This window comes from Larus michahellis, chromosome 2 (genome assembly GCF_964199755.1).
Source record: "Larus michahellis chromosome 2, bLarMic1.1, whole genome shotgun sequence".
NCBI lineage: Eukaryota > Metazoa > Chordata > Aves > Charadriiformes > Laridae > Larus > Larus michahellis.
Genome location: NC_133897.1, coordinates 102,886,842 through 102,906,680, shown reverse-complemented (window position 1 = coordinate 102,906,680; position 19,839 = coordinate 102,886,842). Strand labels below are relative to the sequence as shown.

Genomic DNA, 19,839 nt, shown 5'->3' with positions numbered 1-19,839 from the left:
CAAGGTCCCTTTCTCCCCCTGAGCCGGGAGCAGCACTTGTTTCACACTTAGTGCTGGCAAGATTATCTTACCAAGTGAAAACAGTGGTTCAAAAAATATGCCCCAAACCTCCCTGCAGTACAGCTGTACGTCAACCAGTTTCATTGAGAATTTTGTTTCCAAGAAGGGTGAAGGATTGGGCTTCAAGATCATTGCTCTTGGAAATTATGAAAAAGGGGGACTTCAAGCAGCAAAAGGCTGTGCTGTTGTGTAGAAATTGATGTTGTAAACCATAGTGTTCTCCCCATCCCCTACCTGTGTGAAGGCATATGGAGTAAATTAACTTTGATCTCTTGGTACATGTGAAATTCAAGTCAGTTAACACTGATAATCACTTAAAATGAAAAGCGTACATTGAAATACTTTGCATACCTGAAGAACTCACTACTTGCTATGAAAACAAATCATCCTCTGAACAATTTAAGTTAGAAGTAAACATTAAAAAATACATATTTGATAGAGGTTATATGCAGTGCTTCATGATAAGCTCCATGGAAACTGCATCACTTCCTTTCTTTGTCGAGTAAAATGAGAAAATTAAATGCTATATAAAGAAAATCTATAGGCAATTATGTTCTAGCACTTAGTGTTCTGCTGTATAAAAATGCAAAGAAATAGCTTCTTTGAACTTTGACATTTTCATTTCCATAACTAAACCCTGTTTGTCAGTTTAGGAAAACATCAAATCTTGCAGAACAGAATGCAGGCCATACTACAGAAGAACCAGACAAATTACACAGTATTTCACTGAAGATAGCTACAGTTTTACACAGAACTAGAAGAAGAACACACAGTCGCCTGGTTCCAGAAAACACTTCCTATAGCTGGTAAAAAACCAACCACGCAAAACCTCCCCTCTATCCTATAAGCAACCCCCTTTTTTTTTTTTATTTTTTGCATGTAATTATGGTACAGTGGAGATGTATGATTTACTGTTGAAAGCAATGTCTTCCTCTCCCTGTCTCCCTCCCTTGCCCTATCCTGCCCTTCCATTCAGTGGAGTTGCTGCTTCCAAGCTGACAACATTAATTTGATTTGAAATATCATTGACGTGGTATAACATTGACCTTCCCCAACCAGCGTGCCCTAGTTACTATTGCTAAAGCTGTTTCACTTCCAATGTGATGTACACCAGACTAAATGAAAGAACTGGCAGGCAGAATATTTGAAATCAAACTAATTATATTTAAATTATAGATTAACAATTAGCTGGGAGTCCTCAAACAATGTATATATATAACCAAGTTATGCTCTGCTGTTAAAATGAATCTGAGATACTAAATACAATCATACAGCTTTTGGCAATATTGTACAAGTTTCACACAGATAGTAATGACTAACATTGCTTTAGATAAGTGCTTTGAAGGCAACGCCGTTTAAGAATGAAGAGAGCGATACAGTCCTGCACCCCTTGTCAGCCTAGCGGCCGTGTTTACAAACAGAGCTGATGTCAGGGCGCTGGCTCCTGAGTGTTGCAAATAAACAGCATTCCATACTCCAAAGGGTGTCTGTCTCATAATCCCTGAGGCTGTGGCTGGTCGATAACGATGATTACAGGAAACAAAGAATTGGGTTAGGGATTGGCCCTGAACTTCAGCGCCTTTGTAGAATAGATTTAATTGCAGTGAAGCTCAGAAAAAGCACAGAGAATGGAAAACAAAACAATTCCCTTGTCTGGTCAGTTATGTTCATGAGCCCTATGGCCCTCTGGATAGGGTAGCAATTCTTTAAAACATCTTGAGAAAACTTCAGTTACAATATTCTAAATTTTTTCTCTGTTTATGCGGAACCCACGCATTAACTTTTTTCCTCTTTTACTGCTTCATACCCTTGCCTTTCTCACAATCGCATTTTTCCAAAACATGAAGACAGTACCTCATTCTCTTTTCCTCCTGCTGTTCCATATTTAATGTGTTTTCTGCTTTTTTATTCTCACTCCATAAGTGCAGAAAATGCATTGCTTACGTACATCAAACCTTCCTCTTCCAGAACTCTGGAAATAATCGTTAGTCATTTCAGGAGCTTCACTTTTTCACTGAGAAGAAACACAATTTACTCAAAACCCTATCATTCCTGCCACGTTTTGTCGCACCCTGTATAAAGCAGGACTTTCCTTCTGCGCTTTCAGTGAGGGCCCTTAAACAAAAAAATTGCGTAGCTGAATGGACATTTTTCATAGTTTCCTTTTGCTAATATGAAGTAATAGCTTTATTATTGTTTCTGATTAGAGGACCTGGTGTAAGATGGTGGTAATAAGTTTTATGCTATTGCACATAAAACTAAAGAGAGTGATTAGGCTGCTAAGTGACTGCTAAATCAATCTTGAAAATACAGCAGACCTCCATCTCCCTTTGACGTGTGAGTTCCAGTTGGGCTAACGATGGCTACCGGCACACTGCAAGACAGAGGGGGAGCCCCTTCATTCATTTTGCATGGCTTGGCTTTTATCAGGAAGACAACACTACAGACACCCGTGTAAATGATAGAACACCACCAACATGTATTTTGGGATATAACACAAATTCACACATTTTTCCAAAGCTGAGTGAATACATACTGTGTTATCTCTTGTTCAATAAGGACAGTATGGTGTGTTTGCTACTTGATTTCTTATGCTGATTGCTTTAAGTCTAGCAAAGGGACATCATCACCTCCTCCCCCGCCTCCTTCTTTTCCCTCCTGCTTAAGAACAACTTCTGGGATTGTCACTCCTTTTTCAGTCGACTGGGAAGCACCTTTTGTTGCACTGTTCTTGTCTTTCTTTACCTTAGTGATCACTTCTGTGTAAGAGATTTCTTCAGTGAAGGGCTCTGCTGCTGCGAGCTCAGAGGCGATGTGCGCACCGGCTTCCTGGATCCCCTCCTGACCTTCGGCTCCTGTTCGTTCTTTATTTTTTTTATGGATCTTGAACGTCTCCTTCGTTGGGGCAGCTTGTGAAATGGTTTTCTTGATCCTTATCCCAGATTGTTTCAGTCTCTCTCCTGACTGCCTGATCCTCTCTCTCCTCTCAGGGGTCACTATTCTAGTTCGAAGCCTGTTTACCTTCTTGCCAAAATTTTGTCTCGTCTTTTGCATATTTTCCCTCGAAAATGCCTTTTTGATATCATCTATGCGCCTCATGCCTGATTTCTTGAACTGGGTTGCTTTGCTTTCTTCGATGTAATATTCTTCATCGGAGGACAGGTCATCAGGTGGGAAGAAATCATCCTCTAGAGTTTCACCTGCGGTCCTCTCTTTGATGACAGAGAGAGATGAAGGACACTCGGTTTCCTCCTGTGAATGAAAGCACAGAGTCACCCTCCAGCAAGTGTGTTTTAAAAGGATGGCGATTCAAGCATTTTGTTAGTTGTCTTGTAGTTAATTAATGCTAACTGAAATACAATATTGTAACAAAGTAAGGTAGGCTTGTACCATCGTCTGTGATCTACACAGAATACAAATGGCAGAAGAAACCTTTGCCAAGTTCTGTGAAGACATCATACCTGCTTAAAAATTTCTTGTCAGTGCGGTTCTACCTGAAACTAATGAATGCCATGGTCCCATGTTTACTGGCCCCAGTGGGTTTCAGAGCAGATTTGTCTACGTCATGGGATTTTTTTGAGGATGATTGGCTTCTCAGAGATTGGACCTAGAGCTGTTATTCCTCACCAATAAAAGTCGACATCCTAGAGACAAAATAGGCTCCTGTGCCTGTGCTCACTGCACATTTTTCCAAATGAGTGCCTCAATAAGAGCAGTAGCTTGAGCCTTTTACTGTCACCAAAACAATTGCACATTTTTGACTAACTGGAACTTAGCAAACATTTCTGTTGCTGCCCAGAAGGGGATGAACCCCAAAATATTAACTTACATGTTCTGTCTCCACAAGGGGACAAAATCACTAAACCAATGAGATGTTATTTGCTAAATCCAGTTCCATACAATTCACCCAGCACCTGCACCATTGCTGAGATGAACTTGACTTGCTCCATCTGGAAAAATACGACTCACCCAGAGCAAGCATCTCTATCTCCTGTGGTGAGTTTGGTGACCCGTATGAGCATGTGGTATTATATATTTATGTTATATATATGTTACCTATTAGCTGCGTGTTTGGAAATGGTGACGATCCTAGGTATCTTAGCACTAGGAATGTATCTATCCCCTCCAAAGAAAGACTGCTAGAGGCCCAAAACTTGAAGACAGACAGAAGACTTTCAAAAGCTGTCCACAGTAAATAATTTACCAAGAAGCACTTTGTGGTTAAGGATGTGCAAAAAAAGGAAAAAAAGCTTATGGTAGTGGAAGGATTCAGTAGTACTATTTATCTGAACAGGGAGAATCTGCTAAGAGAGTTGATCCCCTGATCTGAAGACTGCTGTCTGCACGGGCATTACAGATTTGTGGCTCAATGTCACTGAGTCGCTTCTGCCTGGAAGTACTAGTATATGCAGAGTAGAAAGCCCATAACTTGTAGGAAGTGTCTGGGTGAGACAAACAACGCCAGCCCTTTCTTCCCCTACTATTTATGTGCACGTGCCTACGCTGTTTTCCCAAGAGGAGCAGCCCTTAAGGGTGCGGACAGGTACAACAGCTGTATGAAACTTCTGTAAGCTTTTTCCCATTAGTACTAACTACTTCAGCTGATTTCTGCTGCGTGACGGTGTCTGGGCTCTATCCTTAGTATTATTACCTTAATGCAGAAAATAGGAGAGATATTAGAATTGTGAACCTGTGAAGAATGGGTCAGCCTTACTGAATATTTTGCTGTGAACTGATTTCTGGCCAAGAAAGGTGTCTGTCATTTTTCACAGTAACTCATTAGTAGCAAGTCATGTTTAATGTTGTTTTACAGAGTACTAGCAATACGTAAAATAAAATACATTAAGCTATTTGGCAGATAAAGCTCACTTAAGAGCCTGTCATCATGCCTTGGCTTCATTAAAAACCCTGTTGTAAAATAGTTGTTAGTGCTTAGAAAAAATAGGGATGAGTTATGTTGCATTGATTACAGCAGAATGTTATTCAACTCATCTGTCAAAATCAGCAGGAACAAAACTACAATGCTTTGCTAATAATCATCTTCATTTACATGTGCAAATTAACATTAATTATATAAAGACTTCTATATATAAACATAATCCCTTCTTTTCTGAAAATGAACTAAAACACAGCTGGATAATAAATCATTCCTCAAAGTTTGTAAATTATAGCCCACTCCTTCAGCTGAAATGGTAACAAAAATGTTTCCAGAATGACTATTCTGAAATTTCAGAACATACAGAAATGAATACAATATGGTGAATAGGGTATGCTGTTCATATGAAGATTACTTTTTAAAAAGAAAGAAGGCAGAGAGACTATTTTCTCAGCAATATTTAATCTGTCTTCCTGTGGAAGAAGAGAAAAATTTGCTCTATGATTGACAATTATTTGCCAGATTTTTATTGTATTTAGCTTTATAGTTTGTTACCTAAAGAAGAGAGGGCTTTAACTTCCATACACATGTGTTAGAATGAAGACTTATAAACAATAACACGTGAGATGAAGGCCTTGTAGACAAGACAGAGAAAGTAGAGCTGCAGGTCCTGAGGAACATTTTTCATTCTGCTGCAGACTCTAAGAATGATCTTTTACAAATCTCTGATTTTATCATTTTTTTTTCCCCTTGATTTCAGCACACGTCTTGCAGAATCAAATGTAGCAAGGCTAAAAATTAGTGTGAGTTTCTGTCTCCGCTCAAGATTTCTGGATGGAAGATGTTACCAAATTGGAAAGTATTAGGGAAACTGGCTAGCACGTTGGGGGGGGGTGTGTTCATAATAACAATACAGTGATTTAGGCTCAGTAGGAGAGCTTTCTCATCTGCTCCTTTTCTCTCTCCTGCCCCTCCTCGTTTCTTCTTATCACGAGGTATCAGTGGGGTAGAGAGAAGGTAGGAGCGCATCCTTCCTAACAAAGGAAGGATAAGTTTTAGCACCAGGTGGGAAATTGATGGGGTCAAAGCATGTAGCTACCAGCTCATTTATAGACTCACTAAAAGCAAAGACAAAACACCTGCTGATTTCAATTGCACAGGACAAATCCCTAAACAGGGTGACAGCTTCATTCTTGGCTTGAAAAGCAGATGGGACTGGAAATAGCAGGACTGGGCAGCCCAGTCTTCTAGGAGGGTGAGACGGAGTTGAACAATTGGTGGTGCTACTTGTAAGCTTTTAGTTAAAATTCTACTGAAGTGTTTTACTAGGAAGGACTCTTATCTGCCACCACCTCCTCGTGGGAGGTAAGGGAGGATCTTTAAGCTAAATTTGTAATTGCTGAAATAAAATGAGGACAGGAGGTTATTGCACAGTAAAAGAAGATACCAAACTGTTGGGTATTTTTAACCTGATTTCTTGAGGAAAGAGGAGTGCCGTCATATGGTCTGTTTATTGGTTAATACAAAGGACAGTACAAAGGACACGTACTCTGTATCTACTGGTAAAAACCAAAGATATACACATGCCAGAACCAGAAATCAAGAAACTAATGTGTGGAAACTGATCTTTCCCCTTCCCTTTCATCTCTCCTGCCGGCTGGAGCACCTGGAGAGGGTGCACCTACAGAGGGTGCTCACACTGGTCCCGGTACGCTTGTTGGCCATATTCTCCTGAAAATTTAGTCTACCACTCAACACACTGAAAACAGACCTGGACCTTTAATTTTTTTTTTCTTCTCCTCCAAGAGAAAAGTGAGAAAATGAGCGATGTGATTGATTTGGAGGTCATCTTGGTTTCGTACAAAAGTGTAGCGTATACGCTCATGTTATGCAGCTCCCGCTTTCTCACCCCTATGCAGCCTCTCCACTAACACGTAAACATTTGGGTGTTTTCCACCAACTTGAGAATGGAGCCACGCTCAGACATGAAGAAAGCAGCTCTCTGCTGAGGAGCTGGCTGTGTTGTGAGTCATTCCGTCTGTCTCCCACCTGATGTCTGTCCTGAGCAAACACAACAGTGGCCCGGGTACCTTGCCTGTAGATCTGGACCTGATGTTTTTGGCAGGTGACGGGGGTGCTGAGAAGAGGGGTGTGTGTGTTATGAATGGGTGTAGGTGGGGAGAAAGGAGTCAGATTAGATGGTGTGTTGTTGAAACTGGAGATATTTTGGAAAAATGCATGTGTGTGGAAGGAAATGAGGTCTGGAAGGAGAAAGGCTTCAGATTCTGTGATAGCAGAGGAGGGACTGAAGGCATTGGTTGAATGATAAGGGAAAAGCTTGGAGACCTTTGCAGTTCAGCCAGGCAGGGAGAGAAACAGAGAGGCCACAAAGCTGTAAGTTTAGTTAGATCCACTGCTTAAGAAACAACTTTAACGAACAAAACTTAAAGGTATAACATCGTAACAGAACAAGTGTACAATTCAGGAGTGGTTGGTGCCCCCGGCACAGTAAGTTTGCTAAGAAAGCATTTTAAACCTGAAGTTCGGCTTTTCCTAGTTTTTCAGAATTTAGCTTCTCAAATATGCCTAGCCAAAGAAGTTTGTGTTTTTAAGGACCTGGCTGAATACAAAGTAAACACATGAGTAAACCTCAACTTTGATGAAGGAAGCCAGCATGGCATTGGTTTGAATGGATGGCTCTGGGGACAGTCACTGTTGAAACCCAGATGTTTCTAACACTGGCTTCCCAAGAAAATCTGAGTCTGCCATTGTCATTTGCTCCCTCTGCTCCCGTTTGAGTCTAATTCACAATCAGAAGCTTTTCAAAGGGACACGGGTCTTTTGCTGCACAAACTTTTCGGTGGCTGCCAAAATTCTGGCTGTTCTGCACCAGCGCATGAGGGCACTGACCAGGTTGCAGGCACCGCTGGCATGTCCTGATATCACGGGAGGGATCATGGCAGTAGCATTCTTCTCCCATAGGATACAGCAAGGCGTTTATGAAGGAAGGCTAAAGCATCTGCTCCTTGAACTACGCAAGGTGCAAGGTGCAGGCTCTTTTTCACCTCACAGACACCTTAAAAACAATAGGCAAATAATCTTCAATGTGGCAGTGCCCCTAATCAGTGTCATGAGACTCTTGAGGTGGCGATGCTCAGATAATTGAAAATTACAAGGGAAGAGAGACTGTCTCAAAATGTGCCTACTTGATAACCCTGCCTGCACAGCCAGGCTCTTCTCATCTCTGGGGAAGGGAAGAAGGGAAATGGCAAAGCAAATTGCTTAGCGATGTCTCAGGTATTGCGCTGCCGTGGTGTCCTGGCAAAGATCAGGTCGGCTCTGGTAGCACCCTTCTCTCTGACTGCCGCACTAAGGAGCAAATAAGGCAAGGGGGCTGCTGGAAGAGGAATGTCGTGCCTTCAGCGAGGTCAGGGAGGCTGTGCAAAGGCAAAAGGTTATTACAAAAATTCCCTTACAAACTTGTTCGCTAAATCTCCACTCTTCCTCTTTGTAAGCACAGGTGGGGTCAATAATTAATAGCAGCAATAGTATTATTTTCATTAAAAAAAGGCGTGCTGCTAATTTAGAGTCCACTGGGTTCGCTAGACGAAGCAGTGACATACTGTTACTGGACAGCCATACTTCAGCTTATGTACAAACTTAGTGTACATAAGAACATTAACACTTTTTGTGATAATTTCAGTAATAATTTAATTGCATTTAAAAATAAAAAATAATGGGATATGAGGGCGTTTTAATGAATGTAGCAAGTTGAAGAGCTTTACTCCCCTTGCCATTTCATGCCTTTTTCCACATGTATTCTGGGTTTGTATTTCAAAGCCCAGACCGAGCTTCCAGAGTGGGCAAGGAGGAAAAAAAGATAATACATTGTCTTATGTGTATATATGCTATACATATATATATTATTATATATGTACAATATATATTATATATATTATTATATATATGTGTAGCATATATGCTAGAAACACTATAAAAGTTTTGCATTCTCTTTTCAAATGGCTTCAAAGTGTAACTCTAACAAGCTTTAATAAAGGCAACTGTTATCAGCTCTCAACCATCATTTAATTTCAGTTAAAACCTTAGCAGAACAAAACTTTTAAAAATACAAAAAACAATAGCAGAAAAAAACAGAATGAAAAAATAGGTAATTAAATTATATATATATTTTAAAATCATATATTATACATATAAAGTTAGGTATATTTTATATATGTGTGTGTATATATATATATAAAATCAAGACTCAAAATGCTCCTAAAGAAACTGCTCACAGCAAAAGATGGGAGGAGAGACAGATGAAACTCCATAACTTGGAGTCATTGTGTTGGATGAGGAAAAGGTCACGGCAAACGATCTTTCAGCCCGGGGATGTGTGTGACAGGGAAGGTGCAGGTGATGATTAACATAAGCGCAGATGGGACCGGCGATCACCTGACAATTCTGAAGCAGAGCACGGAGCGGCAAAATGGTCGGAGGCCACCCAGTGCCTGGTCTGGCGCCGCTGCCGTGTCTATGACAACTGGTTGATGCGAATGACTGGCAGCGTATGGGCAGGAAACTGCATCGCCGCAACGTTAAAAAAAAAAATAAAAATCCTAGGAATTTGCATGTTAAATGAACGATTTGTTATTCAAACCGGCAGCCAAGGTAAATCACTAAAACATCTCCCTGAAATTGTTCTCTAAATCAATACGAAACCACTGATGAATAACCAATTACAAATCATGCCGTACTTCTACTCATATTCTAACAGATAAGGGTGAAGCTTTCTAAATCTCAAGCGAGCCTTTCATTTGTTTCTGCAAATATGCTATTTCAAAATCTCTGCCATCAGGCCAAAAAACCTGTTCAGATGAGAGAGAAATAGCATTATTTAAAAAGGGCACCTAAGGGATTTTATCAAGTAAAGTAGATAGAGAATAAACACTTCAGCACGTAGGACTTTATGGCTAAGTGCTGTTGCTTGTATTTACGATTATTTTTACATAATGAAAAAGCAGCCTGGCCACAACAGTCAACCCCCCTCAGTTCTCATTTGTGAAGCCTAATGAACATCCCCTTTCTTTAAATTCTGACAGAAATTCATTAATTTAACCAGGAGCGTACAATGACTATAAAGGACCCCAGCTCCATTCTGTCATTATCTGACTGCAGCCAGCTACAGACAACGAGGAAGCGTTACCCAGTTATACCACATCACTCGGAGAAGCCCCTGGCTCCAGGCCACCCCATGCTGCATAAAAAGGACTACTGCAGCTCCGGGGGAACATTAAAGCTTCCCACTTACTTTGCTTTGCTATTGTTCTACAGCACTAGCCTAGGGAATAGTTCTGCAGGTCAGTCCGCAGGTTTGCAATCAAACTGGGGAAATTTCTCACTTCCGATTTATCTGTCGATACCAACTTTTTGTGAGTGGAGGAGAAAAGGTGCGATAAGACAAAAAAAAAAATAATGTTTGGTAATGTTTTGATTCATTCGTTCCTCACAAGGTGACTGCTCTTGCAAGCTAGCTAGAGCAGGGGAGCGCTCTCAAGTACAAGAGAAACTCCACCTTTCATCAGGCGTTGCTGAGCTCGTCTGCCCAAGCAACCATGTCTCCATATGAACTTGCTTCTGGACCCTCTTTCAACTCAATGGAGAGAACAGGTACTTGTGAAGCAGAAACTGTGTCCAGAAGTAGATGACTACAACAGGTCAGGCGAATCAGGCTCCATACGTTTCTGTCTGCTTGTTTGAAGGGAATCTATAGGCCAAACACCTGCGTTACTGATGTCTAATGCCTGGCAAGATGGATCCTGTCCCAAACTCTGAGCTTGCTGTTAATGACTTCACATATCCCTCCCATCCGTGCCTGCGCTGTTCTGATGAACTTTATTCCTGTGCGAAAGGAATAACTGCAATATTCAGCTATCTTCGGCACTACTGAGAATATAAAGGCCAACCGCATGTCCCCACAGTCAAGGCCACTCCTGGTGCTGGGCCTCAGGCATGAAAGGTATCACTGAAGACACGTGTGTGCCCACAGGGGCCGGCCACAGCTCCTGTCGATAAGTCACTCCAGGCAGCCTCTGGGACTGTGGGGAAGAGGCACAACACAAGAGGCTCACGATGTAGCTATGACCCTCTGCCAGCTTGCAGGCCAACCATAAGCAAAGCCCTGAGCGACTGCATCCAGTGCAAATGTAAATCAACATCAGTTGTTTCCACCACCCGTGTTAATAGGAGGAGAAAAATCAATGGCAGCCCTGAGAAGATGACTGCTTGTCCCTTGTGAGGATTGCCACGAAGGAACAGGCCTGGGGACTCCAGTTACACCAGACCCTTTGGTGTAGCGTCAAGTTTATAATCTGCTATGAACACAGTCCTGTGAAATGCACAACCTTTTTCATATTAGGAACACAGAAACGGCCCCACAGCTGCTTTTTAAATTTTTTTTTTTTCATTTCCTTTTCTCCTTTTTCCTTGTGAACACGTCCCTAGAAATATAGTTTTTCTTTAGCTGTTTGAAAGCGGTGATTTTTTTTCTAAAAATCCCAGGTAACTTATGATCTTCTTGGCTGCTGGCAGTATGTCGGTGCTGGCCCTGCCATGCCGCCAGCGGCTGCCGCATGGCACAGGGGCAGCTCAGCCTGTTGAACGGAGGGACCGGGCTTGATACTGCAAACAGAGGACTCCCACTATACTCTCTGACCCAACCGTTTGGTTTCTTTTATTCCCTGGAATCTCGGCGAAGGCAATTACCTGTCCCAGCTGTAAAAATATTTATCAGGTTTCTGCCACACTCCAACAAAGGTCCTGCATCCTTGGGCTGCCAAGGCCTCTGTGTCTGAGGCCAGTGCTCTGCTGTCACAGGGAGTCAACCCATGCCATCTTATTTTCCAGTAAGTTTTCAAACTCCACTTTAATGGCAATTTAGGTTTTCTTCTCTCCTCCTGGGTTCTAGCAGAAGGCTTTGTCCAGACCTTCATGAGTCCAGGACTAAGAATCCGTTTCTGACCTGAGATGACTCATGGACAGTTTACACCCATTTTATCTTTTTGCTGATGGTCTTTACTGGGTTCCTCATCCATGCCCAATGTGTGTATAAATGACAGCCACAACCTCTTTTAGCCTCTTTTCTTGCTGGACTAAACCAAGCTAGGACCTCCTGGTCTCCTCTCATGTACCAGGGCTCCCCATTGCTTTGATCGTCCTGCTAGCTGTTCTCCAAACCTGTTCAGTTTGACCACTTCAACAGGCAATGGGAGCTCTATGTGGTGGTCTGGGTGCACTCCAAAGTGTTTTGGACAAGGGCACTGGGTCTCTCTGTCACTTCTGGAGCTATCTTTCCTGAAGCCTTTCTTGCCCACATATAGCTTTTTTAAGAGCCACAACATCAAGTGGGCTCTCAGTCATCTTGGGAGCAATTAATGCACCGTCTTCTGTCCTATCCAAACCGTGGGGCCTCAGAAGACAAACTAACAGCAAGGGCTTCTGCTAAGTACAGGAATTGACACTGTGTACACTTAGGTTACTCCAACTCTGAAGATGATTTGGTTTCTTGCCTCTATTTGCTTCTCTGGGCTGACAGCTCCTCATTTTGAGCATGTTTTATTAGTACCCACACCTTTTTCTGTGCCAAGATCTTTAATGAAAATATTACACAGTTGACAAAGACAGCCTTAGAAGCAAACCCTTTCAGAAACTCATCACAAGCCTCACTTCCCATTTCAACACAATCCACTGTCAGCTGTTGTTTTCCCAGATTATCTGTTATGAGGTAACATATCAGGTACATAAATATGAGAAAGGTTAAAACCTCTCCAAATGTGAGTTACCTAGCACAATCTGCTCTCGATGAGCTATTTAACTCCGTAGTACTAACGATTCTGTTCTGCAGAGCCCCTTCTAAGCCTGCCATTCTTATGCCTGACTGACATCAGATGAATGGCAACGGTTCAGATAATTTCCTTTGTCTTTTTTTTTTTTAAATAGAATTGTTATATTTGCTGTCTTTCATGTCATGGTTACTCTCACAGGTTTTTCTCAGAATAGCTGTAATTAAAACTCCATGCTGATGGATGGTGAGTTCGTGCACCAGGTCTTTTGGAGTGTCTTGAGCTCGTGGCAGCCTGACTTTTATTGCCACTTTGGCTGGAAGTGCTTCGACTTCAGATTTTCAGATTGTTGTCCCTGTCTTCACGTCACCATTTTTACTTTCCAAGTCATTCTGCTGCAGATGGACAGTGGCCAGCAAAAGCCACTTATATTTTAATTTGTTTATGCTTACTATGAGTGGCATACAGAAGGCTGCTTCTGCTAGCCTCGCCCCGTGCGTGCAGTGGAGCAATCGCAGGGCAAACAAATTGGTTGTGACATGGCCGTGTAGACCAGTCAAGCCATAACCTTACTTGGTTTCTGACACGTCCACTGTGGCCGCCCACTAATTTTAAACATCAGACAGCAGTGAGTGAAACAACTGCCTGCGTCCCTTCATAGGAAGTAGTTACTCGTTTATGGCGCTTACGTAAAGTAATAATAGAAAAGAGCCCAGGAACTGTAACATGGACTTTCTGGTGCCTGTATGCTTACTTGCTGAACATGCAGAAAAGCAAATGAACAAGTTCTTTCAGGATTAAAAAAAAAGAAAAATCCTCTTTAATTTCTGAATAATTAGTCAGAATGAGCTAAGTTGTTAGACACTCTTTGACTGCAGAGAAATGATAGCTCTCACAGCTGATTGTTCAGACTAACCTGAACAGAAGTGAACAGTGACCTGTGCAACTTATAGTGTCCTTTGCGTTCCCTGCTATACCCTTAGGGCACGTAGCACTCCCAGGTCAAAGACCTCACTAGAAAGTCTGAAGTAACCCGGCATTTTTAATCATGCAGTCAGCCTGGGGAGGAGAGCTGCCTGCTACCAAATCTTTTCCTTAACCATATGGCCTTTTAAAAATGAATGCTCTCCATTTCCTTAATCATTATGCTCATGGATAATCACTTTGTCTCTTTTTAATGCGAGGATATTGCCAACTCTTTTCATCATGGCTGAGGTCTCTTGGGACAATCTCCTCCAGCCAATGATCCTTTTCAACCTGCCTACTCCTTCTATCAAAGAAAAGATCAAAGCTATCCACTTGAAAGAAAATCTTTAGGATTTAATTGGTGTTTCCTTTTTCCTCATATGCCGATCTTCTGGCAAAAGTTAGAACTAAGGCCCACGTGTGGTCACCCACGTTGGCATTCAGCACCGGCTACACACAGGTCATTGGCTCCATCACAGTGTCCCAAATGGCTCATCAGAAAAAAATCTCACTACAGATGATCTGTCACTCACAACCACCAAGTAAACAACTTGGTTATACCCATTTGTAAAATATAGTGCAGGGAGTACGCTGATTAGTGTGTAGCTATTAACAGAGTACCGCTCGTAGCCAAGCTTCAGTCATTCAGGTCTTGGCACTCCAGCAGTACGCTTACACTGGTGTAAATCAACAGTGTGAAAATCACTACACTTGCGTGAAAGAGACTGTCACAAGTCTACCTGTGCCTTAAAGCTTCAGTGCACTCTTGACTACCTAGCGTGTCCCAGCGTTTGTGGAGCAATGCAGTTCTCCTCCAGAAAAGTGTTAAATGTCGGACCCTAGAGGGATCAGCATATCTGCTCCTCCTTCTCCGTGCAAGAGGGAAAAGGTTCTTCAATCTACCTTACAGAAAGGATGGAATTTAAAGAGGAAGTCAGAAAGTCATTCATATTCTTGCTGGCAGTTCTCAACTACCGTAGGAAGAGGAAGCTAGAAAGAGAGCAATCAAAATTGCTGAAAAATACCCTTCCTGAAAAATACCAACTGAGAATTAAACATACAGAACAGGGTGCAGGTCATTCGGGTCTGGCAAAACAAGCAGAAAGTTCAGAAACTCCTACTGAAGGTGATTCTTAGAGAAAGTATGCATTGTGACAGCCACCTTTTGCATGAAATACCTGAAAATAGCAACAGCTATTCTTTATTACTGTGTGTTAATGCACTTTCACCATATTTTACTGCATTTTAAAATAAGCGTCAACTCGTGTCTTGCTAGGAGAAAAATTTACATTATGTACTGAATACTGTTTTAAAAAAAACCCACATTTCCAAAGCATTGATTCTGCTGCATTCATTATGGTAAAGGCCCATCAATGAAGTGGCATTATGCCATTAACCAGGGGAGTCAGAGATATTTATTACCTCTAGCCGGGAAATGATTTGCAAGGAAAAAGCAAAAGTGCCTGTTTCCTGTCCCATCATGATGGTGCAGCTTGCAATAATTGTAATAATAGGCCAAATTATGTCTGTGCTTTCTCCTGAGCATCCATAGTAAGTCATTCAGTCAGAAAATCTGGGAGGCACAATTTGGCTGTGTAAGGTACTAACATAACATTAACGAGGTAACATTTCCTACCTTCAGTTTTAGCCTTTTTTTTTTTTTTTTAGCTATTTTTTCCCAGCAGTAGAAAATGAAGCAGTTAAGAAAGCTAGATTATGCAGAAGAATGTCAGCTGTGTACGGTGGTGAATAAACTCAGTGAAACACACAGCTCCATTCATTGCAAGTTATTTATGTACATGCTATTTATGTACAAACAGATGCGAGCCCAGGGTGTAAGGCTGGGCAACGGGGGCACATCGTGTTACTGACGAGGGCTGGTTATTTTCAACGCCTAATGATGAATACGACTCAGTTGAAAGAAGCTTTGCTGGTATGAAAGAGAAGACTATGCTTCTGGCAAAAGATTAAACGCTCTTACTTTCTATTGACTCGGGGAACTGGGAGGTTTCAGCAAATGGCAGGATCAGGCCGTTAAACAAATGGGTTTTACTGCACTCGGTAGCAAGTGACGGACCCCCCTGAGCTGCCTGCACTATCTACTTGTATGGATGTAGACAAGACCACGCCGTTTCACAAAACTTCTCTTCAAACACAATTGTTTATAAGAACAATGAACATTCTAGAATGAGGTTAGGGAAAGAAAACATATGATTTGCTTTCCCACTGTGGTTGGAAGAACAGTGTTGGGTTAAAACATTTCCAAAGGAGAGCGTGCAAGGGACTATTTGCCTTCATGAAGGGCTTGTGGGTCTGAGCTTAATTAGTGCATATACTGCTGTAGACTGAGACAATGAAAAAAAGCCCCAATTTGTCAGCACTATGAAAGCCCGGGCAATGCAGCAAGTTAAATAAACCATACGTTTTAACATTAGTGTTAGAGGAAAGTCTGTATTCCAGGAAGCCTGCAAGCACTTTTGCTATTTGGACTTCTACCTAATATGGTGAAAAAAATAACAGGGATGAATGTCAGGCATGGTTTCTATGACAAGATTTACAGGGCCAGCCTCATATTACCTTTCGGACAGGCAACAAATAGTCCTTGCTGATCTGCAGTTAATCTTACCCGACCGGCTCAGAAACCTACCAACACTAATAATAGACCGTGTGTGCCGCCGCCAGTAGGTTCACGCTGAAAGGCTCTGCGGAGCGCAACTCAGTGTTAAAGAAAGCATAAAATAACTCTCATGTTGGACAGACTGCCTCTTTTGGTTCATTAAGCGACGCCTGCCAGCAGCCACCAAGGAGGTGGCACAACGACAGCGCTACGAGAAATTAGGTTTGCGGTTACCTGGTAGATTACGACCCGGAATTTGTTTTTCTTCAGCATCTCCTCTTGTTTGGCTTCCACCTTCCGCACGCTGGCGCTCTGCCTCTCCACGCGTGCCCGCACCTCCTTCACGGTGGAGCTGACTTTGCGGGTTTTCTCCAGTAACTTGTTCACCGTGTAGCCGGTATTGCCGTGAGCCTGGGCAAGCTTTAAAATGTCGATCTGTATGGTCTTGACGGCGTTCTCCATCTCCCGGTGCCTCTCCTCTATCCTTTTCTGGCTGGCCTGCACGCTGTCCACAATGTTGGCCACTTTGTCCAGGACCGTCACGATGGTGTAAGCCGCGTCTTGTTCTTCCTCCTCCTCGGTGACGCTGGAGAGACGATTTTGGTGGGTTTTGTCAGCCTCCGGGGTGATTTCGCGGCGATCCATTTTGCCTGCCTTCGGCCGGGTGGGCAGCAGGCGAAGTTTGGGTGATCCTGCCAGGACGATTCTGGCGCTGCTGCTGGGAGCCAGGGCGACAGCTGGCTCCGGCGATGCTCGAAGTGGGGCGTGAAACTCCCCTCCTGGAGCTGGGTCAAATACTTCTGACTACAAAATATCCACACATGATTGTTCGGATACTTTCAGCAACATGAAACCCCTAAAATTAGGAAGCAGTGTCTGGAAAGGAACACACATTTAAAGGGTCACGCTTCTGTACTGATGAAGTTATTAGCGTTAATCCAGGAAAGTTAAGTAACTTACTAATTAAGCAGGAAAGCAAACTTGCATATTTTGAACGATCTACTTTTGTTTTTGCGTTAGTGGAGTGCTTTCCTCCGAGGGAATTCAAAGAGCCGTCAGGAAAACGAACGCAGTTGTTTTTTTCCAGCAAAACAACTTCAGGTCTTCAGCTTGCTGCAATTACCACATGGGGTAACAAATAAACACACTAAACCAGAGGCGATATAGTGAAAACGTTGTATTGTGACATGCTTTTCCAGTTCAAAATGTTGAAAGCATTATTATTTTTTTCTTTATTGAACAAATTAGTAAATCCTACATGCAAAACTTTGATAGCCTAAACTACATGTTAAAACAGCTGAACACATCCTAGTCACACTTTTACCTCGGGATCTTCCAAACGACAACTAACAGTCTATTAATATAACTATGACCAGCAGACTAATTTGGATGGACTTCTTTAGCTCTTGAAAATACTCTGTACAAGAGCACTAGTAATTCATTCACTTTTATTATTTTTTTTTTATTTTCATCACAAACACTATACAATCTGTATCGTAGGTGTCAAAACATGTATTTTCTTTAAAAAAGTTTAAGAAGTATTAAAACAGCTTTGACAGTGATAAAGTAGGCTTTATTCCAATTATTTGTCTTGGATTATCCAACGCCAATTTTTACAATACCTAAATCTACTAAGACCTACTTCTTTTGCACCTGTGCCATCTGCTCCACCAGGTAACTTCCCAAATTATGAAATTTATAATTTTCCTCTTTAAAAATAAATTGTTGGAATTATTTATGAAGATGGCAGTGCTTAGACCCAGTCCACACGTTTTATAAATATGTTACAACTACACACAGCACACAGCTTCACAGTTCATGCGATAGGCAGTGTCTAAAAAATCAGTTACTAACTTCCAAAAACATTTAAATATCTACGGTATTTAAACACAGTGTTTTCTAGTTTCTCATAAGAAAAGTAAGCTGTAAACATTTTTACCTTTAGTTCATGCCTTGTTTGCTAGGTAATGTGGACTTTTTTGTTGGTTTGTTGTTTTGTTTTGTTTTTTTTTAAAATCTACAACCATTGGTGGAATAAATCTGTGTTCCCAAAAATATTACATTCCATGGATAAAGCACAAGTCTATTATATAACCATGTGATACAGATACAGAAAATGAACTACTGTATTCAAAAACATAAAAGTAAAGATACTAAAACAGTCCATAGCTGTTAGGTCTGATGCTTTCAGAATATAGACCAACATTGTTACACTAAAAATGTTCAAAAATAAGGCCTCTGAAATAAATATTTCCATTCTTTAAAAAAAGATATAATAAAAATGTACATCACATGGTCAATGTAGGTATAAAAATCACTAAGTTAAACCATTCTGGATGATGTATCTGAAGTAAAATGGCCTAGGTTTTGCTTCTGCCGACGTCCTCTATTGTTTTTGGGGCATTTTCTGTTAAAAAAAGAGACAAAGAAAGAAAGAGGGAAAAAGGAGGGCTGATTTTATATATGCTGCATAAAATTAAGCCTAGCAATAACACATTGACTTAATTTCTTGTACTTAACAATAGCAAGGAGTCTATGAGGTGTGCTGACTGGGGGGATGCTGTTTGGTACCAGACTGTCACCTGGGGATGTCCGTGGGACCCCAGGTGACTCAGAAGGGAGTTCTGCTTGAACTTGAGACCGAAACCAGCAACACGCTACGAGCTTCAGCCTTTGATCCAGCAAAAGACATACCATGGTGAATAATTGCATTGGATTTACTTTATACATATTTCATACTTAAAATCTGGTGGGTGCTAAGACTGGATCAATCAGCCTTTTGAAGTGCTGGGCCTCCTGGTGCCCCTGAAACAGAGTCCACCCTGGACTCTCTGTGGGGTGCCCTCAGGAGATCCCTTTCTTGGGGATGGACACACAACTAGGAAAGGATTCACAAAAGCCAGCAACTGTGAATGGGCCGGGACATTCTCAGCCTGTCAGACAGCAGGTAATGCAAGACAGACTGTTCCTGAGAGACCATGAGGTGGGGAATGGTGTCAGTGAGGCTGAAAGAGGAAGGCTGCTGAACCACAGCCATCCACGCCACTGCTTTGGCCAGAAGGGTGTTGGGCAAAAAAAAGGGATGAGATCAATTGCATGAGCCAAATAACTTTTTTACATGTGCAGGAGGTGTTAGATATGTGTACTTATACCCACTATGTTGAACCTTAGGAGATAGGTAAGGAAGGAAGCCTATGCTGTTTGTTCATAGGGGTGTCATTCTACATCACCGAGCTTGGAAAGCCATGCACTAATGCAGTAGCACAAAGTTTTATGGCCCAATGTAACTGGAGCTGAAAAAGTGAAGGATGAGTTGAGGAGGAAAAGGCAAAATGTAGCATGGATGCCCAAGTGTAGGACTTAAACACTTCATGCACCTATAAGGTAGCTAAGTCATCCTTAATCTAGCCCAGAGCCCTCAGTCCTCCTTGGGTTCAAGTCCGTGACGAGCAAATTGAATCCCTTGTCGTAAAAAAGAA

General features: G+C 41.9%; 2 protein-coding genes across 2 annotated transcripts in view; both read right to left on the bottom strand.

Moving 5' to 3' along the window:
* Positions 1–2,515: 2,515 nt before the first annotated feature.
* On the bottom strand, positions 2,516–17,666 carry CAVIN4 (caveolae associated protein 4). The gene is made up of 3 exons (XM_074576431.1): positions 17,321–17,666; positions 16,595–17,236; positions 2,516–3,312 (listed from the first exon to the last, which is right to left on the bottom strand). Exons 2-3 carry the CDS (start codon positions 17,003–17,005, stop codon positions 2,650–2,652), a joined length of 1,074 nt encoding a protein of 357 aa, XP_074432532.1. The 5' UTR covers positions 17,006–17,236; positions 17,321–17,666; the 3' UTR covers positions 2,516–2,649.
* Positions 17,524–19,839, bottom strand: part of TMEFF1 (transmembrane protein with EGF like and two follistatin like domains 1) — a 127,763-nt gene continuing 125,447 nt past the window's right edge. Inside the window, exon 10 of the mRNA XM_074576430.1 lies at positions 17,524–18,767. Coding sequence (XP_074432531.1) covers positions 18,683–18,767 — 85 coding nt within the window. The 3' untranslated portion in view covers positions 17,524–18,682. The remainder of the gene's footprint in view (positions 18,768–19,839) is intronic.

What these genes read in the sequence shown, in the direction of transcription:
- CAVIN4 (XM_074576431.1), bottom strand. Translation starts at nt 17,005, where the DNA reads ATGGATCGCCGCGAAATCACCCCGGAGGCTGACAAAACCCACCAAAAT. An exon ending in TCCGGGTCGTAATCTACCAG is followed by an intron (nt 3,313 to 16,594) that starts GTAACCGCAAAC and finishes TTTCATTCACAG; the next exon opens with GAGGAAACCGAGTGTCCTTC.